The following is a 26,009-nucleotide window of genomic DNA, read 5'->3' as shown; positions in this document are numbered from 1 at the left end:
TGATTAGATAGGTCCACAAATATCCCCTTGAATTCTCTGAAGAAACTTAGGGGGTTGTGAATAATATTTGTAAATGAGGGTTGACTATTCAACTTGCCCAGGGAGCATGCTTTGCAAGATGAATGGTCGGGATAAGATGTTAGGTGAAGCCCATATGATACTTTGAGAATACAGCACATCATATCTTGTCCAGGATGTTGCATACGGTCATGCCAAAGAAACAAAGTGCTTTGGAACCCAAGCACAGGGCCGGCCACATGATGGATCTCAATGGCTCAAATGGTTGTGATGTATATTCTCGTGAATAAGCTTTTGTCCATATTCGTAAGAAGTGATACAAAGAAATTCAAAACCACTCTCTTCAGTGGTTTAATATGATATTGATTGTATCGAATATCTCTAAAACCCAACAACGTTCTTCCAGAACGGGGAAAATAGAGGGCCTCTTTAATAGTTAATTTGGTACCATTAAACAACATTTTACGGGCATTTCCGTATCCTTTGATCAAGTTGGATGAGCCTAAGAGGGTTGATAGAGGTGTATTTTTAGGTACAAAGTTAGTAAAATAGTGTCACTCACGCAAGATGGTGCGCGTGGTAGCATTATCAGCCAAACAACTAACTTCCCCACTACTCATACCTAGAAATAAATTAATTGAAGGTCCAATAGGTCTTCTCTAGGAGATCTTGTTCGGTCAATTGCTCATTACAGAACTTAAGCAGCGATCGGATTCTGCAAACTTTAAAGTTGTATTCATTCACGGGCTTAAAGTCTTAGAAGCGTGGATGCTGCCAGTTGTGTCTTGCTTCAGGGAAGTTGTAAGATCTCAAAAAATTTATTATCGAATAAGAGAAATATTTGGAAAAAAGATATGGTGTGCTTATTTAATGAGAAGATACATGACGTCATTAAGAGTTCGTAGCATTTTTCGGATTACCTTTTAGAGCTAAGATGAATTTTTAAGGATATTTACATATTGGACCAATGAGTAAGTGACACATGGAATCCAATAAGTGGCTGACTTGCCATGTGACATCTGCTGGAGCTAGACAGCAGGGGGCGTGTCTAATCGGTTAGTGGCAATTTAGCCACATGGGAATTAAATGATTAGATTGAGTTTACATGCACTAAGTTGGAGGTGTGAATAAATTTGCATACGATCAACAAGTGTTTGTGACTCATAGTTTTATAGGAGGAGTTGTCCAATTAATGGCTTAGTTTATCCAAGAGCCTAACGTATTAGATGTGCTGTCCATTTGTTCCAATTAGAGAATAGGGTGAGTCGGCATAGGGACATGCATTTCTTATTTCGGAAATACGAGTGCATTGGTTATGCAATTCATGAGGAAGCCATGCAATATATATATGTGTGTGTGTGTGTGTGTGTGTGTGTGTGTGTGTGTGTGTGTGTGTGTGTGTGTGTGTGTGTGTGTGTGTGTGATGTACGTATATAAATATTATATATGTTTATGTGGAGAGAGATTAGAAAAGAAATAGGGTGGAAGAAATACATGTTGATTTAGGAGTGATCAAGCTACTTGCTTAAGTACATGGAGCTTAGCTATTTCCGGTAGTGACATGGATCTTCATTTTAGCTTTGGAATCCAGTAAAGTGCTATAATATTCTTGATCTTTTTGGTTGATTAATGTGATTGGATAATAATTGGCTAATTGGCTATGCATTGAGAATGTACTGTGATACATGTAAAGGATAAAATGACATTATTTGTGCATCATTCATGTTGATGTGGTTGGAATTTCAGTATTCAGATTGGAAGTATGGAAATGAGGGTAGTTGGAAAGATCTTTTGTGTAGTTGAATCTATTCATTGTGAAACTAGTTCTAGGCGAGCCCGATATGCACATTAGAATAGGATATCGACGGGAATTGTCAATGTGGGTGATTTGGGCTGGAGATCAATGAATTAGATAAGATGACTAGCGAAAGGGGTTTATGAAGTTGGGATATCATATGGGGGTTAGTTTCTATAATAGAACATTCGAACCACCTCTGCAGGGGTAAAATGCATGGTATGGGACATGCAAGTCCGCGTGTTTTATTATATGAATTAACGGGGGTAGTTGAAGAGGTTGCATTATTATCAATAATGATTTGATGTTTGGCTATATGATTTCGTGACACTTAATTTAATATTGTCAATTTACTGTGGTAAGGTTATGTCCCTACTGAGTTGTTAAAGCTCACCCCTCGATTGTTATGCAGGTTTACGAACTAGACATTCAAGAGGGTAGGCAGGATGAGATCGGATTAGATGGGAGTAGAGAAAGTTTATTCATTTATTTACTGTAGGTTGTAAAGAATTCTTGATTTTTTTGAGAATCATGAATTATTTTAATAAGAGAAGTTCATTTTTTCAACCTGTGTCAATTTTGAAGGATGATTTTGTGAAAACATGTTCATTTGAATAACATCTATAGCATGCATTTAACAATTAAAAGGCGGAATCATGCTTGCATGCATTCAAAAACAAAACATTACCCATGAAATTCAAAGCCTAGTAGATTGGTGAACCAAAACTCAACTCAAAACAAAGTGAGTTGTAATTGTACCTTTGTAGATTCCTCTTTGCATAAGCAAAGGCTAATCACCCAAAGAGAGGGCCTTCATTCCTTGCATCTAAAATCTATGGATTTGGATGAAAGAATAGGTTTCTCCAAGTTCCCAAAATTGAGAACCTCTAAGTCTCTTCACCAAGGTTAGATTGGAGAAGAAATGAGTGACCTTGGAGTAGTAGGATTGCTAGATGTACCCCCCAAGGTGGCCGGCCTCTTTAGAGAGAAATGGAGTGACATGTTCTCTCCAATTTTCCCCAAAACAAACCCTAATGAATTTTAGGCTATAAAGTCATATTTATACCTTTATTCATTTGAGTGGCAAACTTGTAAATAAGTCCAAGTTCACTACCCTTAGCATCATGGCCGGCCCTAGGGTATTTTGGGCTAATTAGGCCTTTGTGAATCATTATTCATTAAGTTGTCATACAACTTAAGTCAATGGACTTGACGTTCGAAGTCCATTGGGCCTTAAGGTCCAAAACTATCCCCTAGGTCTTTAACGAACTTATTCGTTTGATTAATTAACATATTAATTAATCCTTGCCATAAATAAATGATTAAACCATTTAATCATTCTTACTCATCTCCGTTTAATCTCCAATCTCCACCTCTTATGGTGTGCGATCCATTAGGTTCCTTTTAGCGAGGCAGTGGGCGATTAAAACCATTTTACATCGATTGTGAATTGAAACTTACTTTCAATTCTCCCTTTAGTGATTACACACGTTTAGGGCTTCCACAAACCATGAGTGACACCTAGCAGCATATCATGGTTACCCAAGCTAATCAGAAGAGGTTAGAGAACCTATTCAGTTTGGGATTACAAATGCAATACGGTCTTTCTCTAATCTAATACTCCTGACCACATTGTTTGGTTTGATAGTTTATAAGTTCATGTCTACTATCCAATGTGATTCGTGTGCTTATATGATTTCCTTGAATGTGATTTAGAACGACTTTTCTAAATCTCATTCATACTCTGGCCAGAGATTCTAAATCATATCATAGAGTATTCTCCCTCAAACAGTTTGAAGGTTAGAGATCCCTTGTTGCGCATTCACTTGCCTCCATGGCTAAGTGGCTTAACCCCAACGATGCCGTGGACACCCTCCTGATGGAGTGACTTTGACACAATCAAAGATCAAGGACTTAACCATAAGACAACTATGATGCCTCAGGTCAAATGACTACTTTGCATTATCCCAACCATGAGTTCTCATGTGACATGAGTATGAGAACTCTTCGTCGATCACGTTCAGTGAACTCATTCTCTATTGAGCACCTACGTACTTGTCTTGATGTCACACACACCAATGACTCGAGACTAGTCACTCTCCCTGAGAGAAGACACAGTACGTACCGATCTTAACGGACTGTCAATGCCCAATTGACAATCCTATGATCAGGAACATTTAGGATGTGTCTACGAAAGAATGGTCTCATGAATCTAACTTCATTAGATTGCATTCTCCCAATCACATATTCCTTGGACTTTATCGTTTAAGCATATAACATTTATATGAGACGGCTCAAACAATAATCTTTGCCCTTTATATTAAACTAGATTAGTTTAACATGTGAAATGTCCGTAAAGTATCATCACATGATTGGTTTTAGGGCACATTTCCAACAAATTTCCTTTTATTTATTGAGATTTTAACTCACGTTTCGGATTTGGATTTGAGTTTCTATTACCGATCCCGGGTTCAGGGTGTGACACAAGTAAATGTCTTTTTGGTGATCGAAGCGATCGACTAGAAATGAGCCATTGGGCACGTGGATCCTCTTCTGTGAGGTACTCGATTTACAACGCATCATGAATGTGTCTTCAAATGAAGGTAGCTTTCTGAGCTTCGTCAACCGGGACATCCATAGCCTCTTCAATGGCGGCTCGTAAACTTTTAGCAGTGAGATGGAGCTTCACATCATGGACCCACTTAGTTTTTTTTCCAAATACTTCCAAACTAGTAAATTCAAGCTTGTTTAAGTTTGAAATGTCCCTAAAACAGAGGGTACAAAAAGAATGTGGTTAGTCATATGGAAAGCATAGACATACAGTTTTGAACATTTGGGTTCTATAAACATGTATAGGTTTAATTTAAACATGAAAGCCTTGGGTTTCGTGGTGTAAATTTTGAATGAAAACTTCGTGTTTCAAAGGAACTAAATTCGAAGCTACACGTTCGATTTAGTTATAAACTTCTGATTCATAAGCACCTACAAAAATACAGAATATACAACCAAGTGTAGTGAATTTGGGGCTTGCTTTAGTAACCTAAGTGTGAGTGTATCGTGACTACGAAAGATAGTCAATGATTCAAAGAAAAGAATAATTTATTGAATCGTTAATTGCCAAAAAGTGGGCTTCACACCAATAATTTTGGATGTCTTGTCAGATTAGTTGACTGCTGGTCACTTTAATTAATTCAATAGATCGTAACCATCTAGGTTTGATCGTTAGAGCAAAATAATGACATTCGGGTCATATTAGCTTGAATTTTGGCTCCAGGTCAAGTGACAACAAAATTATAGCTTGATAAGCGTTAACCAATAACGTCACAATAATTATATGGGTATGGTTATGAAACAGGGATGCAAATTATGGCATCGGGTAGAAAAAAGACGCAACCCAGCTCGGTTGGGCTGGCTATATTGCACAAGTAGGGCTCTGCAGCACGGTTGCAGGCCTATTGGCTCATGGGGAGGGTTGGAGGCCATTGGGCCTTGGGTTAGGATAAATCTAGCAGCAAGAGTTGTTGGAATTTGGGCCAAAACTAGCACGGGGAAGCAGGCCCAGCACAAGTTGGCCTGGGTGGGTACGCAGCGAGCCTAACGTAAGCTAGCTTTGGGTTTTGGGCCAGAGCGTGGCAAGCCCAGTAGCACAGGGGATGCTGGCAAGTGGGTTGGGGCACAAGGCAAACCTAGAAGTAAACGGGGCTTGATGCAAGCGAGCTGTAACACTTGGGCAAGTCCAGCAAGCAAAAGGCTTGTTACAGGCAGGCCGGGGCTCATAGGGACAAGCCCAATAGCAAAAGGATACTGGTTTTAGGTAGGGGCACATGTGACAAAGCCCATCATTGTTGCAGGCTTGCTGGAGATGGGTTGGGGGCTATAGGCCTATGTCAAACCCTACCAGGCCAAAGCCTGGGGTATCAGTGTGTGCGCAACAAGCCCAAATGGTTTATGTTGTGGTGGTCCAGACGTCAAACAGTTTCATCCCAAAGCTGCTCAACACGGCTCGGCTTCCAACCAACTAACGTGGCTCGGCTTGGTGGTGCCAACGGCAATGCGGCTATGAGCCGTGGCCTATGTCGCAAAAAAATCCCAATTTTTTTTTTCTACATCTAGGGTTAAAAATCCTAATTGCTTCTAAATTATTTCAATTCTTTGACTCACAAATTCTACATAGCATAATTGCGTATTACATGAATGTGTATATATATATATATATATTAACAAATATATGAAACATATACAATAAATATCGGAAGGAAAATGTAAATATAGGGGGTTCATGCATCATGAGGAATGTTTTTATGCTTCATGGTCGTTTCAAATATCTTAATTTATTTTAAAAGAACCTGACTGGCAGAAAACAATTGAGCCTTTGATGTTGTAGAAGAGCCTCCTCCACGAACCTTCAGTTCCTTAGCTTATGGCATGAGCGTGTCGATAATGTGTTGTAGGCCTAATTTATTGAAAAATATAAAGGATAGGGAGAGAGGGGGTCGGCGGCACAGAGAGAAGAGAGAGATGTGTAAGGTGTGTGTATGCCTCCTCATTGTGCCTGTATTTATAGTAGTAGGGTAGGTAAATTTCTTACCCCAATGGGATTACAACTCTAATAGGATAATATCTAATCTATATCCTAGATCTGTTAGGATTTACACAATCACATTCCTAATCTAACAGGACTACAACAACTATTATATTATATATGTATATATATTTATATTCAGTGAACCTATGCTATTATTACCTTATTCATTACTCACAGCATAATATATTTAATAGATAATATAATAGTATTCACCGGACCCTATATTATATTTATTATGTGTCAAACCCTATACTATATTCATTACGCATCAAACATCATGCTTATGGGAGATATCAACGGCCAACATCATCAATGTTTTACTCAATACTCTTATTTTTATACTCTACAAAATTGATTCATTGCTATGTTTTTTATTATTGGATGTGGCTATTTGATGCGATGAAAGTTAAGCACTCAAATTAAACCCTCTTGTTGTCAAATTGTAGTATAAATGCAAGTAGTGTTGGAAGTATGCCCACAAAGCCACTCATTTGATGTAATAGCCTTTTGGAATACTTAATGTATTAAACTTTTATATGTTTAATGGAGGGCAAAGCTTATTGTTAATCACTATTTATTGTATCATGTGTTTAAGCAATAAGGGAATCCAAGGGATGTATTTGATCTAAGAGACAAGTGATCTAAGTGAGTTAGATTATCGAGACCATTCTCTTATGTTCATTCCTAAAACGTTCCTAGCCATAGGATTGCCAATTGGGCATTGACAATCCGCTAAGGTTAGTATGTGTTATGTTGACTCAAGCGTGAGTATGACTAGTCTCAAGTCATTTGGTGTTGGACACTAAGACAAACACATAGGTGCTCGAAAGAGTAATCGAGTACACTGAACTACGATCAAAAGAGAGTTCGAACATACATGTCATGTATGAACTCTAAAGTTGCAATATGCAAAGTAGTCCTTTGACCTGAGGCATCATAGATGTCTAATGGTTAGGTCCTTGATCTTTAATCATGTCAACGGCATTCCCTCGGAGTGTCCACGGCATTGTTGGGGTCAAGCTATCTAGTCATGTAGGCATATGAATGCACAACAAGGGATCTCTAACCTTCCATGGTGGAAGGAGAATACTCTAAGATATGATTCTAAAGTCTTTGGCCAAAGCAAATGAATATGACTTAGGAAGTTTGTTCAAAATCATATTCAAGGGAATCATATAGGAAAGTATCACATTGGATAGTAGACATGAAACAAACTATCACTTAAACAATGTGATTAAGAGTATTGTATTAGAGAAGGACCGTATTGCATTGTAGTTGTAACTGGATAGGTTCTCCAACCAATTCTACTTAGCTTGGGTAACCATGATATGCTGCTAGGCGTCACTCATGGTTTGTGGAAGCCCTAATGGTTAGCAAACACTAATCAATAAAGGGAGAATTGAAATGTGGTGTCAATTCACAATCGATCGTTAAGAGTAACAATCACCCACTGCCTCGTTAAGTGGAACCTAATGGATCGTACACCGAGTAAGGATGTATGTGAAGAAATCAAATGAAATGGATAAGAAATTAAATGGTTTAATTGAAGAATGGTCAAGATTAATTAAATAGTTAATTAATTATACGAAATGTTCGTATTGGGCTTATATGTTGGTTTTGGGTTTCGGGGCCCAAAAACGTTTTGGTCCACAAGGCCCATTATGTTTAAGTTGTATGACAACTAAAACAAAATGGGCAAATTAGCCCAATAACAAAGGAAGGCCGGCCATTAGGGTGAATATGGCAAACTTGGATTAATTACAAGTTTGCCACTCACTTGTAATGAAGTATAAATTCAACTTTATAGCTTTATTTTCATTTAGGGTTTTCTTGTTGAAATTGGGTGAAACATTTTCTCTCCTTTTTCTTCCAAGAGGCCGGCCACTAAGGGGAGGGACATCTAGCAATCTCTTCTTCCCTAAGTCATCCATATCATCTTCACAAGATACATCCTTGGTGAAGAGACTTGGAGACATCAAACTTTTGGTGTTTTGGAGAACATATCCTCATTTCCTCAAATCTTCAAAGGAGCACTAAAGGGAGGAAAACACAAGGAGGATCCAAGGAGCTTGGAGGTGACTTGAAGGCCCTCCACTTGGGTGAATCCCTTGTGTAAACAAGGATGAGCTCCAAGGGTAAAGAAACTCTAAATCTTTACTTATCTTTAATGTTGTTAAAGAGTTTATTTTGGTTCACCATATACTAGGCTTTGAAAGTCATGGGTTTTATGAATTGTTTTTTAATGCATGCCTACTTTAAAGTGTTAATAGCTTGCATGAGTATTCAAATGGTCATACTTGTTTTTAGCTAGGACAAAATTTTTCCTTCAAGTAGGGATCGTTCTAAACCGGGGATTAGGAGGGCTTGCTAAAACCTCTAAACTTACTCAAAAACATAAAAACAAAGTTAAAAACGTTTGAATAGACTCAAGGGACTCAAAACAGATTCTAAAGACTCAGAACTGCCTAAAAACACAAACTGGGCAGATTTGACTCTAACACAACTTTAGACGAATTTAGTGTTTTGACTTAAATCAAAACACTCTAAAACACAAACAAAACAGATTTTAAACACTTTGGAACAAGAAAGTAAAATGGGGGTTTTGATTTGGATGAATTTGAAATAAACAAGCAAGTTATGAAACTAGGCAGATTATAAAATGACTTTGAGAAATAAAATGATGGAGGGATTAGTTAGAGGTCCGTTCTTCACACATGACACACTTGTACATGAATCGATTTCCAATTGCTTTTCAATAAACTATGATACTCAACACTCCAGATTAACCGTGATGCACAAATTAACCCTTAGATTTTCCTTTACTCATTGAATTGGATGAATGCATGTGACAACCCAAATCATTCTCTAAAAGTCCCCTATATGAATGCATAATAGAGATACAATCAGAGATCATTACGTTCAATGAAAATCATAAGTGTTGACGAGGCAATTATAACTATGAATGCATGATACAATTGCCAAGAATTCAATTAACGCGATTGTGATAGACAACCTTCACTACTCATGAATATAAACTTGTAACGATTAAGTGAAACTCATTTATATTCTAGCATCTAATTCATGCATGAAAATTAAGTATGCATCCTTAATAAACATGGGTTGCCTCCCAAGAAGCACTTGCTTTAACGTCTTCCAACCGGACGATACCTCCATTTAAGCTTGTACAGGGCCCACGGCATGGAGGGGTACATTCTCCACGACATGCTCCTCAAAGTGTTCACACATTGAATCCTTGAACGGAACGGGATAGTAGTCCTTCCTGATTTTGGTGTGTTGCTTCCAACAATCGATGTACCCTTCCCTACTACCTGGCATTCGATTAGGTACCTGCACCATAGAAGGTAACAACCTATTAGTTGAAATGGGAATTGAAATTGGGTTAGGTGACATACCAATATGCTGCAATGAAGTGGCAGCACTATCAACAAATGCACAAGGATTGCTCTCGGTCAGAATTAGAGTTTTGAGAGGTGTGGTCGTGCACTCCTTGTTGTTCACTCCAATTTCCTCCTCAATGGTGGTTCGAGGTACTTTCTTTTTTATTAGTGTTGAACGTTTTTGCCCTATATTTTCAATCACATCAATGGCACAACAAAAACGAACATCATTAGTATTCTCAACAGATTCAGGAATATTAAAGCTAATCATATCACCACCAAATGCTATAGTTACTGATCCTTTGGCTACAACAATCTTGGTTTGAGCCGTTTTCATGAATGGTCGTCCAAGGAGGATGGGCAATGTAGGGGAGTGGTCCGACTCGTCCATTTCAATCACGTAGAAATCCGCCGGAAAGATTAAGTGATTGACCTGCACTAAAACATCTTCCAAAACTCCCTTTGGATAGGCATTAGAACGATCGGCCAATTGTATAATCACACCATCATTTTTCAATTCGCCTAAGTGCATAGATGCATAGATTGAATAAGGCATGATATTTATAGATGCACCTAAGTCTAACATAGCCGATTCAAAACGAGTATTACCAATTACACAAGGAATGGTAAAACTTCCTGGATCCTTGCATTTAGTGGGCAGTTTACGTTGTAAAACAGCTAAGACATTTTCACTTACCTTGACAACCTCCTTACTCGAAATTCTCTTCCTAGTTGTGCAAAGTTCTTTTAAAAACTTGGCATACCTTGGAACTTGCTTAATTGCATCCAAAAGTGGTACATTAACTTGAACTTTTCTAAACGTTTCCAAAATATCCTTTTCAGCCTCCTCCTTCTTTGATTGCATAAACCTACGACGAAAGGGTACATTTGGAGGAACAACGTTAGAATTAATCAAAATTGGAACTTCCTTACCTTTGTTGGCCGAATTGGATGGTTTAAGAGCTTTTGGGGCCTACGGCAAAGGTGTTTCCACCCTTTCCGTGGGGGTGCTTTGCTCCTCCTCTTCAATTATCAACTCTTCAACCTCATTGGAACGTGAATTGGACAGTTGGGGATCAGATCCAACTTGTTTTCCACTTCGCAAACTTATGGCTTTTGCAGATTCGAATCCTCCCTTCGGGTTGACAACGGTTGAACTAGGCAACTTACCTTGCTCTCTGAACTGTCCTACAAACTCCGCAATCTGCCCAATTTGCTTCTCCATTTGGTCCACCCTTTTTTCTTGGTTTTGCATTGCTTTTGCTTGATTTTCTTGCCCCTGAGACAAATTGGTGAGTAACTTAAGAAGTGTCTCATTATCTAAAGATGTACCTGAGGTATTTTGGGCAGGTTGTTGTGGGGCTTGTGTTGGTGCGTATTGCTTGGTATAGAAGCCCGAAGGTTGTTGCCTAAAGCCTCCTTGTTGTTGGGGTTGTTGGGGCTCCCTCCACCTGAAATTTGGATGGTCTCTCCAACCTGGATTGTACATATTAGAATATGGATCGTTCCTTGGCTGGTTTTGGCCTTGAAATCCAATTGCATTGGCACTTTCCCATCCACCATTTTCAATCAATTGCGGGCACTTTTCAGAGGCATGTCCTTGGATAGAACACACACCACATACACTTGGTTCTTTCATCCTCATTCCTTCGGCCATCTGAGACACAATGGAAGTAAGATTAGCTAATTGCAATTGAATGTCGGATGTGGAACTTACCTCATTCACTTGCTGCCATGGGGTGTCCCTTTGACCAACGCCTTCATATTGTTGAGCATTCAATGCTCGGTTAGCAATTAAGGTCTTGGCAGCCATGGGTGTTTTGTCCACCAAAGCTCCTCCCGCTGAGGCGTCTAACATTTGGCGTTCAATTGGTAGAAGCCCTTCGTAGAAATATTGAAGAAGAAGCTCCTCCTTCATCTGGTGCTGTGGACATGAAGCAACAAGGGTTTTAAGACGCTCATAGTAAGTGGGAAAGGATTCACCTTGGTTTTGCTGAATGCCACTAATCCTTTTGCGTAGTAGAATTACTCGAGAGGTTGGGAAAAACTTCTACAAAAATGCCCGTTTCACACTCTCCCATGATGTGACAGTTCCGGGGGCTAGCTCATACAACCAATCTTTAGCCTTTTCTAAGAGAGAAAAGGGAAAAGCCTTCATTTTCAGAATGCTTCCATCAACGTTCACAGGGGTCATGCTCAAGCAAACAACCTCAAACTCCTTCAAGTGTTTATTAGGATCTTCCATGGACATCCCGTGGAACTTAGGAATGTGATGCAACAAACTTGATTTCAATTCGAACTCGTCCGTCTTCCCTAGGGCAGCCATGGGGTATTGGATACATAGGGGAGCGGCATTGTCCAATCCTGAAGCAGAAAGCTCCTTGATTGTTCGATTGTCCGCTGCCATGTTGGGATCTTCCTCTACAACCTGTGTCGCGGGCTCCTCTTGCTCTTCTAATTTGTCTTCTCCAAGATCTGGTGCAGGTTGAGATGGTTGGGGTTCTTGTTGATTCCTTGCTCGTCTCAAAGTTCGTTCAAAATCGTCGTCAAAGTCACGGATGTGCTTATGAATAGGTTGAGAACTTCGAGTCATAAACCACCTAAAACAAGAAAACAAGTAAAGTCATCAACTAGGAACAAAAACACATGAAAATAAACAAAAAGAAATAACAAGGGATTAGCAAAATTGCTAATCCCCGGCAACGGCGCCAAAATTTGATGCGATGAAAGTTAAGCACTCAAATTAAACCCTCTTGTTGTCAAATTGTAGTATAAATGCATGTAGGGATCGTTCTAAACCGGGGATTAGGAAGGCTTGCTAAAACCTCTAAACTTACTCAAAAACATAAAAACAAAGTTAAAAACGTTTGAATAGACTCAAGGGACTCAAAACAGATTCTAAAGACTCAAAACAACTTAAAAACACTCAAAACTGCCTAAAAACACAAACTGGGCAGATTTGACTCTAACACAACTTTAGACGAATTTAGTGTTTTGACTTAAATCAAAACACTCTAAAACACAAACAAAACAGATTTTAAACACTTTGGAACAAGAAAGTAAAATGGGGGTTTTGATTTGGATGAATTTGAAATAAACAAGCAAGTTATGAAACTAGGCAGATTATAAAATGAATTTGAGAAATAAAATGATGGAGGGATTAGTTAGAGGTCCGTTCTTCACACATGACACACTTGTACATGAATCGATTTCCAATTGCTTTTCAATAAACTATGATACTCAACACCCCAGATTAACCGTGATGCACAAATTAACCCTCAGATTTTCCTTTACTCATTGAATTGGATGAATACATGCGACAACCCAAATCATTCTCTAAAAGTCCCTTATATGAATGCATAATAGAGATACAATCAGAGATCATTACGTTGAACGAAAATCATAAGTGTTGACGAGGCAATTATAACTATGAATGCATGATACAATTGCCAAGAATTCAATTAACGCGATTGTAATAGACAACCTTCACTACTCATGAATATAAACTTGTAACGATTAAGTGAAACTCATTTATATTCTAGCATCTAATTCGTGCATGAAAATTAAGTATGCATCCTTAATAAACATACAAGAATCAGTTATGAATAAAATAGATAATTGAATTGCAATCACAACTTATCAAATCACAATTGGAAGAAATCAATTCAAATCTCAAGCATGTTCATGGCTTCAAACTTCCCCCTAACTAAATAGGGGTTTAGCCACTAATAATTGCAACAAAATTAGAAAATAAAAAGTAGACATTGAAAGCAAGAACGGAGTACACCTAAAACACTCCAAAGTTCCAAGCTTGAAACATCAAGGACCTTTGTTTTCACCACCTTGTTGTAGCACAAGTGTCTAGGATGTGTATGGATATATGGATGGAATGGATTTGCACGACTAAGAGATGAAAGTGTATGGATTGGTGAGATGTAGTATGGCTAGATGAATGGATGGAGGTCACGGCAAGGAAATTGTGTTTGTGAATGAAGTTGTGAGATGTGAAATGTAGTGTCTTTGGATGATGGCCCCCAAAATATGGTGAAGGGTGGATGTATTTATAGGCTAGGGAGAGGAGTGTATAGAGTTGTAATGAGTGGATGTAATGGGTGTAGTGGGTGAGTGTTGTGGTAATGAGTGGATGTAATGGGTGTAGTGGGTGGATGTTTGGTAATGAGTGGATGTAATGGGTGTAGTAGATGAGTGTTTGGTAATGAGTGGATGTAATGGGTGTAGTGGATGGATGTGTTGGGTGAAATGAGTGTGCTAAAATGGTTATTTATAGGGAGAGGATGATGCACAAACTTCAAATTTCGTCAATTCCTTTTGCTCCAAGCATATGCTATCCATTCCATGCCCAAAAATGCTCCAAAATGCATTTTTTTGCCACATTAACCCCTTTGGACCTACAAACACATGAAAATAGCTTAAAATACTAAAATAACTACAAACTAACAACATAAATGCCAAGAAACAAGCTAACTAAGTCGTATAAATATGCTCCTATCACTATTTCATGACGAAATTAGTATCTACTAAATTATTGTGTGTCAATTGTATGAATATAATTTTTTGTTTTTGACGAAAATGGATATAACCGTTAACCATTAGAAAATTCGTTACCCAGTGAGTATGGTTATGAATAATCACCGATGGTTAATTTGCAATTATGAATTTGGTTAATGTCACGTCCTGGCCCGAGCCCTTACCACATCCCGAGCTCGACTCCGCCATAGCACGAAATTGTCTTACATGAGAACTTTCCAGAAGGTCACCCATCATGGGATTGCTCTCGCGCGAACTCGCTTAACTTCGGAGTTCCGATGAAACCCGAAGCCAGTGAGCTCCCAAAAGGTCTCGTGCTAGGTAGAGATGGGAATATACAAATAAGGCTTACAAGATCCTCACCCCTGGGCGATGTGGGATCTTACAATTAATTTTTTGTGGTTATAGAGATGAATATAGCATTTGCATTTCCAAACTGAACCATTGCCATCCCTAGTTTAAGTCTTATAATTGATCTCCTTTTTCTACAGAACATTCGTCATCTTATTGTGCTAGTGTGAAAAATAACGGAAAAGGATCCTCATCGGATGTCACACCCTGATCCGGACTTACGTCCTGGATCAACATGTGACGTCACCAAGTACCCGTATAACTAACATACCCCATTTCCGGGATATGAACAAAGCACGACTCAAGCTTCACTTTGCGGAGTAATTTCTTATACTTTATGGATGCATCTCCTTATTAGACTTCTTGCGTACCCTACATAGGGATCAAGCCATTCGTAGTTCACCATTGTTAAACTTTGAACTTTTCGTAAACATAGAGTACCATACTACACATCAACCATAAGCCAAACAACAATTGTCATCCTACCATGCACACCGGTATGCCATTCACACTCATATGCTTCCAACACCATTCCATAATCACATCAATCAATAACACATACTATGCATCAAAATGCAAGGTTAGAGCGACATAGTTCGGCCGAAGCCTACATCTCTGAAGAATGGGATTTCGGACAATCCAACGAAATCCAACAACATCGGTTTCCAGACCACTCAACGGAACCAAAATACCAAACGACTTCTCGTAATCTACTCAGACTTGTCGCATGTACAATCAGTGCCTACACCATGGGAATGGTGCACCGAGCAAACAAGAACCCAGATAAGCTACGAAGCTCGTGTAAGTGACAATAATACAACGTATGTGATAATCAATAAAAATAATAAATAAATAAATAAATAAATAAAAAGAACATCAATCACATTTTATAAACCTCAAATAGAAATTCATACTTATGAAATCATAGTTAAGTCACTAAAAACTCCGAAGGAGTCACCCAAACATCCAACGGCTTTTCTAATTCAAACCACAAAGATTCTTAAAAACTATCGTTCATAAATACACTAAAAACTAGGGCTAGAGAGATGCAGTTCAGCCGAAGCCTACATAAGTAACCAAACAGAAAGTGGCCCCCATGGCGGATTAACCAAGCAGAGCCCCCCCTAAGAAGGTAACCAAGTAGGTAGTCACCCCCCAATCGTGGATTAACCAAGCAGAGTCACACCTACGAAACTATTAGGCAGTGACCCCCCATCGCAGATTAACCAAGCATGATCACCCCTAAGTATGTATGGCCATAAGGATTGCCCATCGCAGATTAACCAAGCACAATCCATAAATAGTATGGTCCCCTATGGCGAATTCACCAAGCATGACCACCTCTGAGAAGATAACCAAGTAGGTAGTGACCCCCCATCACGGATTAACCAAGTAGAGTCACACCTTCGAAACTGTTAGGCAATGATCAACCATTGCGGATGATCACCCCTAAGTATGTATGGCCATAAGGATCGCCCATTGCGGATTAACCAAGCACAATTCATAAATAGTATGGTCCCCTATCGCAGATTAACCAAGCAGGATCATCCATGTACCACTGCTACATGGTGCAGACTCGGTGTCACCTAACCCCGTTTCATCAATTTTGGGGTGGAAAAAGAAGAGGAAAAGATGGGGAATGTTTTCAAGGTGATGGCAAGCCTTGGATCGTCGAAAAAATGCCATAGTTGATGTCGTAATGTGTGGAGGAACCGGGTCACGGGTTGGATCCACAAAACTATAGGGGTAATTTTCTCCTTTCACTTATCAAAAAAATTTATACGCCGCAAATACAAACGCATCGAAACTACGAATAAGAATATAAATATGAAATACGTAATTTTAAATGGTGAGATCTGAGGATGGGATTTCACATCGGATCCTTTTTTTGGGGATCCGAGGGATTATGTGATCATAACCGTTCATCGTACATCGTGCGGTCATAAATCATTTAAAATTTAAAATTTAAAATTAAATAGAAATAATACCTAACGAAAACTGAACGCACGATGTACGATGAACGGTCATAATCACGGGATCGGATCCCCAGGAAAAGGATCTTGCAAGGATCCTTTTCCAAAAAGAAGCACAATTGAACACTAAAAAGGGGCAATTCCGTCCTTTCACTGTGCTTAACAACGGTGAAGCTGCTAAACTGGCGTTGATGGTTGTCTGACTATTTTCATATGCTAATTCTCTAGCTAGCCGCGTATGCTTTTTCCACCGGGTACTACGGAGCATCCAAGAATGTACCGAGCACATAATTAATCAATCCCCAAGAACCCCACCAATATGAAATTTGATCCTCAAATGATGACAAAACAATGTAACGGTTTCTACAGAATTCCGATCAAACACTAGTGTTGAAATTATACATACAAATGAATTTTATGAAAGAATATTCCGGGAAAGAAATAAAACTCACCTCAACAGAAGCAAAAAGAAGTGCTACAGCGGTTCTATCAACCTCTCGAACCAAATACGCGCCTAAAATGGAATCCCTAAGTTTAAAATTATATAATCCTGCACCTTGAAACAAACTGCACAAATTGCAGCTTATGATGTACCACCGGAGCGAAAAGGGAACAAAACTTGCGTCCAGGAGGAGAGACATGATTCATATGCATTATTGAAACCGCAAATGATTTCTTTATTGTTCGATGTCACAGTTTCAGATAGAAGAGTGTACCACTGCACCGGTATTATATGTTCAAATAAAACGTCTTTTTAACTGCCTCCCTTCTGCTTGAGTGTAATCTTATCTCCCAAACTGAGAGCAATTCCTTGGGTCTTGCTCCTTATCCGGATATAGCCGCTAAGCTTTCCATCTGTTTGCTTTTCAATGCTCACATTCACCAAGGCATCCTCCCCAAACAAACTCTTTGCATACAAGTTGGCTGCCAGGAATCCGCACTCACCATCCAGTGCCGATCTGAATCAAACGGAGGATGTCAGAGTTGAATACAAATGCTTTGTGAGAAAACCAAAATCCATCATGTATGAATGACTACAAGTGTCCCGTGGCAAAAACTCAAAGCACAAAGGAAGATACACTGTTCATTTGTTCCTATTTTTGGTTAAGCTCACTCTTAGTTTACCATTCTGTTCTACTAGACTCCTTTGATCTATGGGTAAAAGCAGGATGTGATGTCAGACAATTGAACCAATTCCAACTAATAAGAAATCTTGGAATCATAGATCAGCCGGACTTCAATAACATTTTAATCTGATTTGGTTCATGCTAGCCAACACAACCAGACCTAAGCTTGGTCCTACATCTTACAGCCCGCAGAAAAGAAACAAGTCTAGATTTATTAATACAACAAATATTTATCTGCAATAAATAACAGAAGCCCATTCACAGTTCAGACTGACGACCAAATCTATCTTTATCATTTATCTCTACCTAAAATTAAAAAAATGCAAAAAAATCATCAGACCTAACAAGATTGATATAGCGAGCCCCAACTACATTTGAACATTTGACAATGAATGTGTTACAATAGAGGGAAATTCCAGAAACTTAAATCCTTTTCCCATTTACAACACAACTTCATTTACTTCATAATAAGGAAATATATTTCAGCAATAAGCATAGCATGGGTAGGTTATCCTGGAATCACAAATTCACAATTGTTTTTAAATATGTAACAGCTTGCGGTAACGCCAAACTAGGCATGATACTTTCGACTACCCTATGGTGTGAACATTTTTCTCACTGAACCCTAAATTGTAGTAAAAGCAATTCTAGCAGTGAAGAAGACGACTTACGGTGCAGTGAGGCACTTCATGTTAGTTGATTTCATAATATGGTCAAGAAATTCCTTCTCATCTTGAATTATAGTGTTGACAGCCACCTAAAACCGAACAAAATGTCATCAAGATTTAACACCATTTGCTCTTATAAAACAAAAACAAACAAAAAAAGGAAAATTAAGACCATTCATACACAATACAAAAACAAGATATCACTAAGTAAAGTTTACATTGACCAGTTAATAACAAGTAACAAAAAAAGAGTAAAACTGAAAAAAAAAAGGCAACAACATCAACTTAAAATTGAATGAGAGGACATTTTTCCCTGCATAAATGAAATTTTCATCAACTAGAAAGTTTCAACCACCACATCACTTCATATTTAGCTATTAAATTTGTCACAGAACTTTTAGAGAGTGATTGCAGAAAAATCAATTCTTCCTTGTCTTTTATCAGCATGTACATATATAATTTCATAGGCGCTGTACTACATTCAGTGTATGCTGCAGAATTCATGTACTTGTTATGTATTTACCTATTATTAAGTGCGTATTTTTGTATTCCCTATTCATTACATATCCAACAAAATGTGCGTCGCTACAGACTGAGACACTTAAATAAAATATAGTAGATGAGGGGAAAAAGATCCCCGCCAATCTGTACATGACACAGATACAAAAAGATGGACCAAGTTCATAAAGGGAGAAAAAGGCAACCGAGACAAGACAAATTCATCAAACCAGAAAGGATACAAGGAGATAGACCGAATTCAAAATGGGAAAAAAAAGGCAACCAAGACAAGATAAATTCATCAAACCACAAAAATGAATAAAATTTAATTATTTGATAAAACAGTAACAGAAATATTGCAATGCCCCCAAAGCTAGCGGTGCCAGCAAAATTTATGCAAGCAACTTTATTATTGATGTAGGAATCAGGCCAGAAAAGAATGCTGCATACCTTGTTCTCCCATTCAAACTCTGCCCACATGGTCCTGAAAGCTCCATCACTACAAACAGCAGGAGAGATGTAGTCCATAATGTCAATATGAATATCATTGAGGACAACAACTGTACGCTCATGCACATTCGAGGTCTCATAAACAATGTTTCCAAATATGACTCCAGTCTCAGTTGACGACACCTTGATATTAGCCTTTATTTGCTTACTAGATTCAGGAGCTAGAGTATAATTCTGTGGCCGCTCAACAAGCTTAAGATCACCCATGGTTGCCAACTCCAAGCACAAGTTCTGTAAGGTCTCCTTGGTTCGATTGATAACGGTGACATCAAGGACAATATCATAATGATGAACAGTCACATATGCTTCGGCATACACTGGGTCGCTAAATCCAGTGAGTTGGATGATTCGATTAAGCTTGTTTGCATCATCCCCGTCTTTGACAAACTCTCCTGTAGCACGTTTTAAATCATCTTGAACCTCATCTTCCAGTTCCAGTTGGCTCATACCCTTCATTTTAGATGTAGAATAGAGAATTAATTTAAATATAATACCAATCCAATATCCATCAAGTATGTTTTACAAAAATATCAAATTTAGCTATCACAAACCAATAGAATCCAAAAGATTCAAAATAAGACTAAAGGCTTGTTCGAAACTACCTAGACCTGACTTGGAAAATAGATTCCAATGAAACCTTAAGTCTGCAAGTGTTGTGGTATCGCGTTTATGAATTGGAAAAACGAACCAAACTCAAGAAACCGAAAACAAATAACCAAGATATATTACACCTAGAATTAACATGGTTCGGCTATATGTGCCTATCGTCCACGGGGCAGCCAATAACGAACTTTCACTATATCAATAATGAGTACAACAAATAATCTTGTCAAGCCTCTAGAATTAAGACTTGATGAGAAAACCTGAAAGAACAAGAACAAGAAATAAACTCTGATCTCTTTTCAATTCTCTTGCACACACTTTGTCCTTATAATCTTCTCTCACTCTAACTCCTTGAGTGGTAAACAACTTATTGTTTTGCTCCAATTGAAAACTAGTGCATTAGCCCCTTTGTATAGACATAAAAAGGTATTCTTTAATAAGGAATACTAATCCTAATTGGAATCTAGTTATGAATCGTTCTCCAATTGAGAAACCAACTTCGATTGGGAAAACCACTGCAATTGAGAAAACAACTTCAATTGGGAAATCAATTTAATCCTCTAAGACTATAATTCCTAATAGACTTAAGACAACTCCAAATGGGCTAGAAAACCCAACAGTAAGCAAATTCTAGACATAGAACTAAGACCATAATATATCCTTGTGAAAGATAGCAAGATAAACAGCATGTCACTCAAAAGACATAAGCCCACCAGGAGAAGAATGAGAAAACCGCATTTTTATATGATACATTTTGACATAAGCAATTGTATCTTTTAATCAATCATTGTATGCAATGATAATTTGTAACCATTCTACACAATTGTACTTTCTATAAAGCGTGGCTTTAATTATCTTCCACTTAAACAAAAAAAAGTGGGCCCCACATATGACACATCATCAATTGATGATTCCCCTGACAGTCATCCTAATGACAGAACCATATTGTCAAAATCTCATGAGGAAAGGGTACTACTTACTAAAGACTCTAAATTGAAACCACAGGTATGAACATGCAACATCAGGATACTAAAATCAAATTAACCATAAACAATGCAAGAACTAACAGATAAGCAACCATACAGTGTAGTGTATCTAGTACATCACAAGTTATCTAAATTGGTCAGCATAAAAATTGAAATGGAAATAGTGAAAGGCAACTCCGTAAATTATATCAGATTTTACAGAATTGGCACATAAGGCTAGATATATATAGAGGACAATGAATGCGAAAGTTGTACCTTCCTGCTCTTTAAATGGTAAAAGTCAATAAGGTCGTCTGGTTGTGCATGAGAAATCAGAGACTTTGCTTTTATCTCTTCTGTCTCCCTTAATTGTTTTTCTGAAAGCATGTCAACAAAACTTTGACGGCAAGATTTCAGCCATATTTTTCTGATCTCATCACCAGTGTTGCATAGCAACCTTATGCAAAGGACAATCCTATCATAAGAATCACTGTCAATTGGATGTGGAAGAACTGGAGAGTGTCCTAATTGCAGCATGGAGACAACTATCAACAGTGCTTGTGAAGATGTTTTATTCACTTCAACTTTTGATGGTTGGACCTCTTCCAATCTCAGGACAAGCTTGGTCAGAGTGCATGCAACAACTGCTCCAAGGAAGAAGTCACCACTGAGAAGCAGGGATCTCAAGTTCCCAGATGCTAAGGATCCTTGAACAACGGTAGGATGGGAGAAAACAGTTTCAGATGCAGCACTCTGAGTGGCATAAGTTCCATCAGCAAGAATAGCTGGTCTTTTAGAAGACACGGTCATGGAGTTCAGTTGTGGAAACTTTTTTGAAGAATCATTACTTTCTTCTTCTGAAACTGAGAAAAAGGGCAATTCTCCAAGGCACTGTTTAATTGTTGCAATTCCACTCTCAACTTCAGAAAGTGACAGACAATATTCTCCAATAATCCAAAGGGCACAAGAACAAACCCGTGATGCTCGGATTTGGTAGAAAGTGTCCAAAAGCCTTGTTATTATAGATACCCTCAATTTAGGGTTGGTTTCTATTATCTCTTGGACAAAAATAACCACATCAACAGCGGAAGCAACATTGCTGTCTCCCAAGAAATCCATCAACAGATGTACCACTGTGCTCGCAACTTCTGGGAACTTTATTGCACAAGAATGAATGGCTTGAATAAGCATCTGCCTGTATTCACCATTCTTTTCTAGCTCGCCATTCTGAGTCTTAACCACTTCCTTTTTCAAAGTAAGAACAACCTCATTGATGCTCTTGTGAGCAACCAAGTCAAGAACAATGTCTAGGGTCTTCCTCCTGATGTCAAGATTTGGACTAGAAAGTGCCCTAAGCACGTCCATGAACATATCAGCCACAACTTCCCTATGAGAAGACTTTAGCTCGGTCAGTCGATCAAGAACAATAAGCTTCACATTGTTGTCACTCTGAGAAAGAAGCAGCTGACAGTAGGTATTGGCAGCAGCTCTAATAGCAGTAGGAGCATACGACAAGGAAACAAGTGTCCCAGCACATTCATATACAACCGCAGTTGAAGGCGCATTCAGCAAAGATATAATGATCTTAATGTACCTCCCCTTCTCTCCACGGTTTGTTCTACACACTTTTCGTATCAGCTCTAACACAATCATCTGCAACAATTCACCCCATTCAGACACCCTATCAACATTGGTCAAAAGGTAATTAACTGCACGTTCCTGGGCACAAGTAAAGAGCATGAGAAATGCATTCCTCTTAGCAGATTGATCCTGCTCTGTAGAAAGAATCTTCTCAATCATTTCAGGTGCATCAACCAAGAGTTGCTCCCCATTTGGTAGCTTATATATAGACATCACAGCTAATATAGCATTTCTTCTAATATAAGGATGCCGATGCTCCAAATTTTGCAAAACAGAAGGGATTAAGGGCTCAACTATTTCAGCCTCATTCAATCGGCAAAGAAACCTCAAAGTTACACCACGAATATACTCATTGGGGTGCTGTAGGTTGTTCCTCAAATTTTGGCATATTAAAATCATTTCAGGCAAGACCCTACCCTTTTGATCAGTTTTGTCAATTATTTCCAAATATAGAAGCAACAACTTTTGGACGGTGTGGTCTTCAGAAGGCAAAACATATCTGACAATTGTAATAAAAAGTTGAGGTAACGTTTCACCATTCAACAAAAGCATGATTGCCTTTTTCATTGCATCAATCTTTGCATCCACGTCATTGCCCTCGAGAGATTCCTTGATTTCATTAGCAATTGCAGGTGTCCCTTTATCAAAGTGAACAAGCAGACTACAAGATTTCTCCATTTCTTTTTTGCTTCCTGGAAAACAATGGCTTCCTATTAGTTTAAATAATCAATGGAATGACTTAAGCATGTGGTAACCAATACATACACATACATATATAATTATATATATACACATGACTGGGCTGTTTGTCAAGGTACATAAAGGGCAATGCATTATATAGTTTGCTGCATAATCACATCTAAGATGTTTAAATTTGACTTATCTCCTCATAATACAAAATATTTAGCTCAACAAATGAAGCGCCACGCTTTAAGAGCAGAAAATGAAATCACCAAGTTTATCAATATGTCATTTAGATGTACATACTACCCAACAACTCCAGCGCATTATATGTATTTGTCTTCATGCAGAATCAGAACGATTCATGCAAAGTTTACTATAGTGAACAAGCTCAACAAAATGTTGCAGACTTCTCTACTTCATATACACCTGCTTCCATGTTAGTATAATCGAAAAGAAACATCATGCCTTTGCACAGACTGACGAAACCCCCTTCTTCTGTCACATATATTCAGGATCTTGTTGCAGCGATTCACAGGAAGGATTATCAGACAGAGTCAATTGTAATTTGCAAGAAAACGGTACTTGTACTAGTAACTATTTTCGAATTTGCTCGAAACAGAACACATCAGATCTGAAATTCTAGCCTTAACGAAATTGCGTTGGCTGAATTAATCAAATGTACATTACTGATCTGCGTCTACATTTACTTTCAAGCCTTGTTGCAATTTCTATAAGCAGAAGAAGAAGAATTCTTTTCAATTTCAAATCAAATTCTACCATTTCAGATCAACAAACAAACAAACAAAAGAAGCGGACAAGATTTAGCTTCGGAATGAGAAACAAGCTAAAGCACTAATCAATCAAATCACATATTTCAGCGCTAATCAATTGACGAGAGAAAAGTTGAAATCAAACAAAAACCAGAAGCTCTTTTCCAAGTAAATCCGGCATCTTTTTACGTCAATAAGAATAGATCATCTAAATTTTCTCGGTAACCAAACAGAAAAGAATGATCAAGTTTTGAGATCTGCAGATTAGCAGAGAGAGAGAGAGACTGACCTGCGTCAAAATTTGAGTCGAGCAGATGCAGCGACGTAGAGAGTGCAGAGAGATATCAGATCCAAAAAATGGTTGGATATTTATATCATATTTAGAGAAACCAGTTTACAGGCTCATAGTCTTTCCGCGGGACACGGTTTTACCCTTTTTATCTTGCGAGTCTTTAAGGAAAAGTTTGGTACAGTTTATTTTAACAAAAAATTATATTTTTACATTAAAATGTTAAATGTGATATTATTTATTTTACTTTTTATTTTATTTTTATCGTAAAAACTTAAAGTTTTCAAGCCGTTTTCATTAGTTTTCTTTTTTATCTTACCCAGCTCTTTCTCATTTTTATCATTTGTTTTTTTATTTTTTATATTTTTTATATTTTTCCCGTGAAACAGGCTGACTAGTTTTCTACACAATTGCTATTGCTAATAAAAGATATCACCTATTATTATTACGGTCTAGTCGTACTTCTCTTTACTATAAATAAAAGGTGTTAGACTTCACTTTCGCTAAAAGCGAATTTAAACTATATTATTATAACCACTTCATTATGAGGTCCCTTAATGTAAAATATCATTTGTTCAAAAAAAAAATTCCTATAAAATATAATTTTAGGTGTTTGTGAACACGGAAAATTCCTGAAACGAAAGAGACAAGAACAACGTGCACAAAATAATATTTGTGTTTGATGATTTTGGGTTACAATCTCTCTCAAATTTGATCCTCTGATTCGATCTCCGTAAGGTGTTGATTTGTGGATGTTTCGTTGATCCAAGGGCCGTCGAGGCTTGATCTTGGATGAACTGTTGGAAGTTTCTTCAAGGGGTCGTGGGCTTGATCTTTGAAGGTGGATTTGAGCGGATCTTCAAGGAGCCGTTGGGGTTTGATCTTGAGGATGAGTGTTTCTTCAAGGGTCGTTAAGGCTTGATCTTGAATAACGGTGATGAACGGATCTTCAAGGGCTTTTGGGCTTGATCTTGAAGAACGGTTGGATGTGTGGATTTGTTGATGTTTGTTGATCCAAGGGCCGTCGGGGCTTGATCTTGGATGAACGGATGATGAACGATGGTGCTTTCTTCAAGGGCCGTCAGGGCTTGATCTTGGAAGAACGATGAACGAAGAATGAAGAACGAAGAGAGCTTTCTTGATTCTTCGAGATTTGCTTGAGAGCTTTAGAGTTTCAAAGCTTCAAGGATTTTGGATGTGTGAGGAGTAGAGAAATGTATTTGTGAATTCCTTCCTTGATTCTTTGATGGAGGAGCCTATTTATAGGCTTTGGGAACGAATCACCACCATCCATTTGTTTTGGTGGATGTTGTAGGTGAATTTGGTGGGTGTTGTAGGTGAAACTTGGTGGATGTTTGTAGGTGAAACTTGGTGGATGTTGTAGGTGAAACTTGGTGGATGTTGTAGGTGAACTTGGTGGATGTTGTAGGTGAACTTAGTGTATGATGTAGGTGAAGTGAATGAAGGTTGTAATTTAATACAATGGTCAACATTTATTTCACCAAAATTTCAATGTTTACAAATGTAATCTTAATGCAATGGCTAACATTTATGCCACCGAAATTTCAATGTCTACAAATGCCCCC

The 26,009-nt window shown here is 38.2% G+C and overlaps 1 protein-coding gene and 1 long non-coding RNA gene across 3 annotated transcripts; both read right to left on the bottom strand.

Annotated features, from left to right (window-relative positions):
* Window positions 1-11,831: 11,831 nt before the first annotated feature.
* LOC139190620 (uncharacterized) lies at window positions 11,832-14,708 on the bottom strand. The gene is made up of 2 exons (XR_011574948.1): window positions 14,105-14,708; window positions 11,832-12,396 (listed from the first exon to the last, which is right to left on the bottom strand). It is a non-coding gene; the product is annotated as an uncharacterized lncRNA (long non-coding RNA).
* A 2,251-nt stretch (window positions 14,709-16,959) lies between these two features.
* LOC103418346 (coatomer subunit beta-1) lies at window positions 16,960-24,558 on the bottom strand. Of its 2 annotated transcripts, XM_008356475.4 has the most exons (5): window positions 24,424-24,558; window positions 21,316-23,372; window positions 19,412-19,921; window positions 18,467-18,552; window positions 16,960-17,627 (listed from the first exon to the last, which is right to left on the bottom strand). In XM_008356475.4, exons 2-5 carry the CDS (start codon window positions 23,356-23,358, stop codon window positions 17,423-17,425), a joined length of 2,844 nt encoding a protein of 947 aa, XP_008354697.2. In that variant the 5' UTR covers window positions 23,359-23,372; window positions 24,424-24,558; the 3' UTR covers window positions 16,960-17,422. The 2 variants fall into 2 exon arrangements, with proteins under 2 accessions (XP_008354697.2, XP_028946932.1); XM_029091099.2 differs by lacking the exon at window positions 18,467-18,552 and having other exon boundaries at window positions 24,424-24,553.
* Window positions 24,559-26,009: the final 1,451 nt, after the last annotated feature.

The sequence above is a fragment of the Malus domestica genome, chromosome 13 (assembly GCF_042453785.1).
Source record: "Malus domestica chromosome 13, GDT2T_hap1".
Classification (NCBI taxonomy): Eukaryota; Viridiplantae; Streptophyta; class Magnoliopsida; order Rosales; family Rosaceae; genus Malus; species Malus domestica.
Note: the sequence above shows the minus strand (reverse complement) of the source record. Positions and strands in the feature narration are given on the sequence as shown.

Coding starts and splice junctions, on each gene's coding strand:
- LOC103418346 (XM_008356475.4), bottom strand. CDS start 23,358: ATGGAGAAATCTTGTAGTCTGCTTGTTCACTTTGATAAAGGGACACCT. Junction 19,922..21,315: donor ACCATTTAAAGAGCAGGAAG/GTACAACTTTCG, acceptor TCTAAAATGAAG/GGTATGAGCCAACTGGAACT. Junction 17,628..18,466: donor ATGAAGTGCCTCACTGCACC/GTAAGTCGTCTT, acceptor CGTTTGATTCAG/ATCGGCACTGGATGGTGAGT.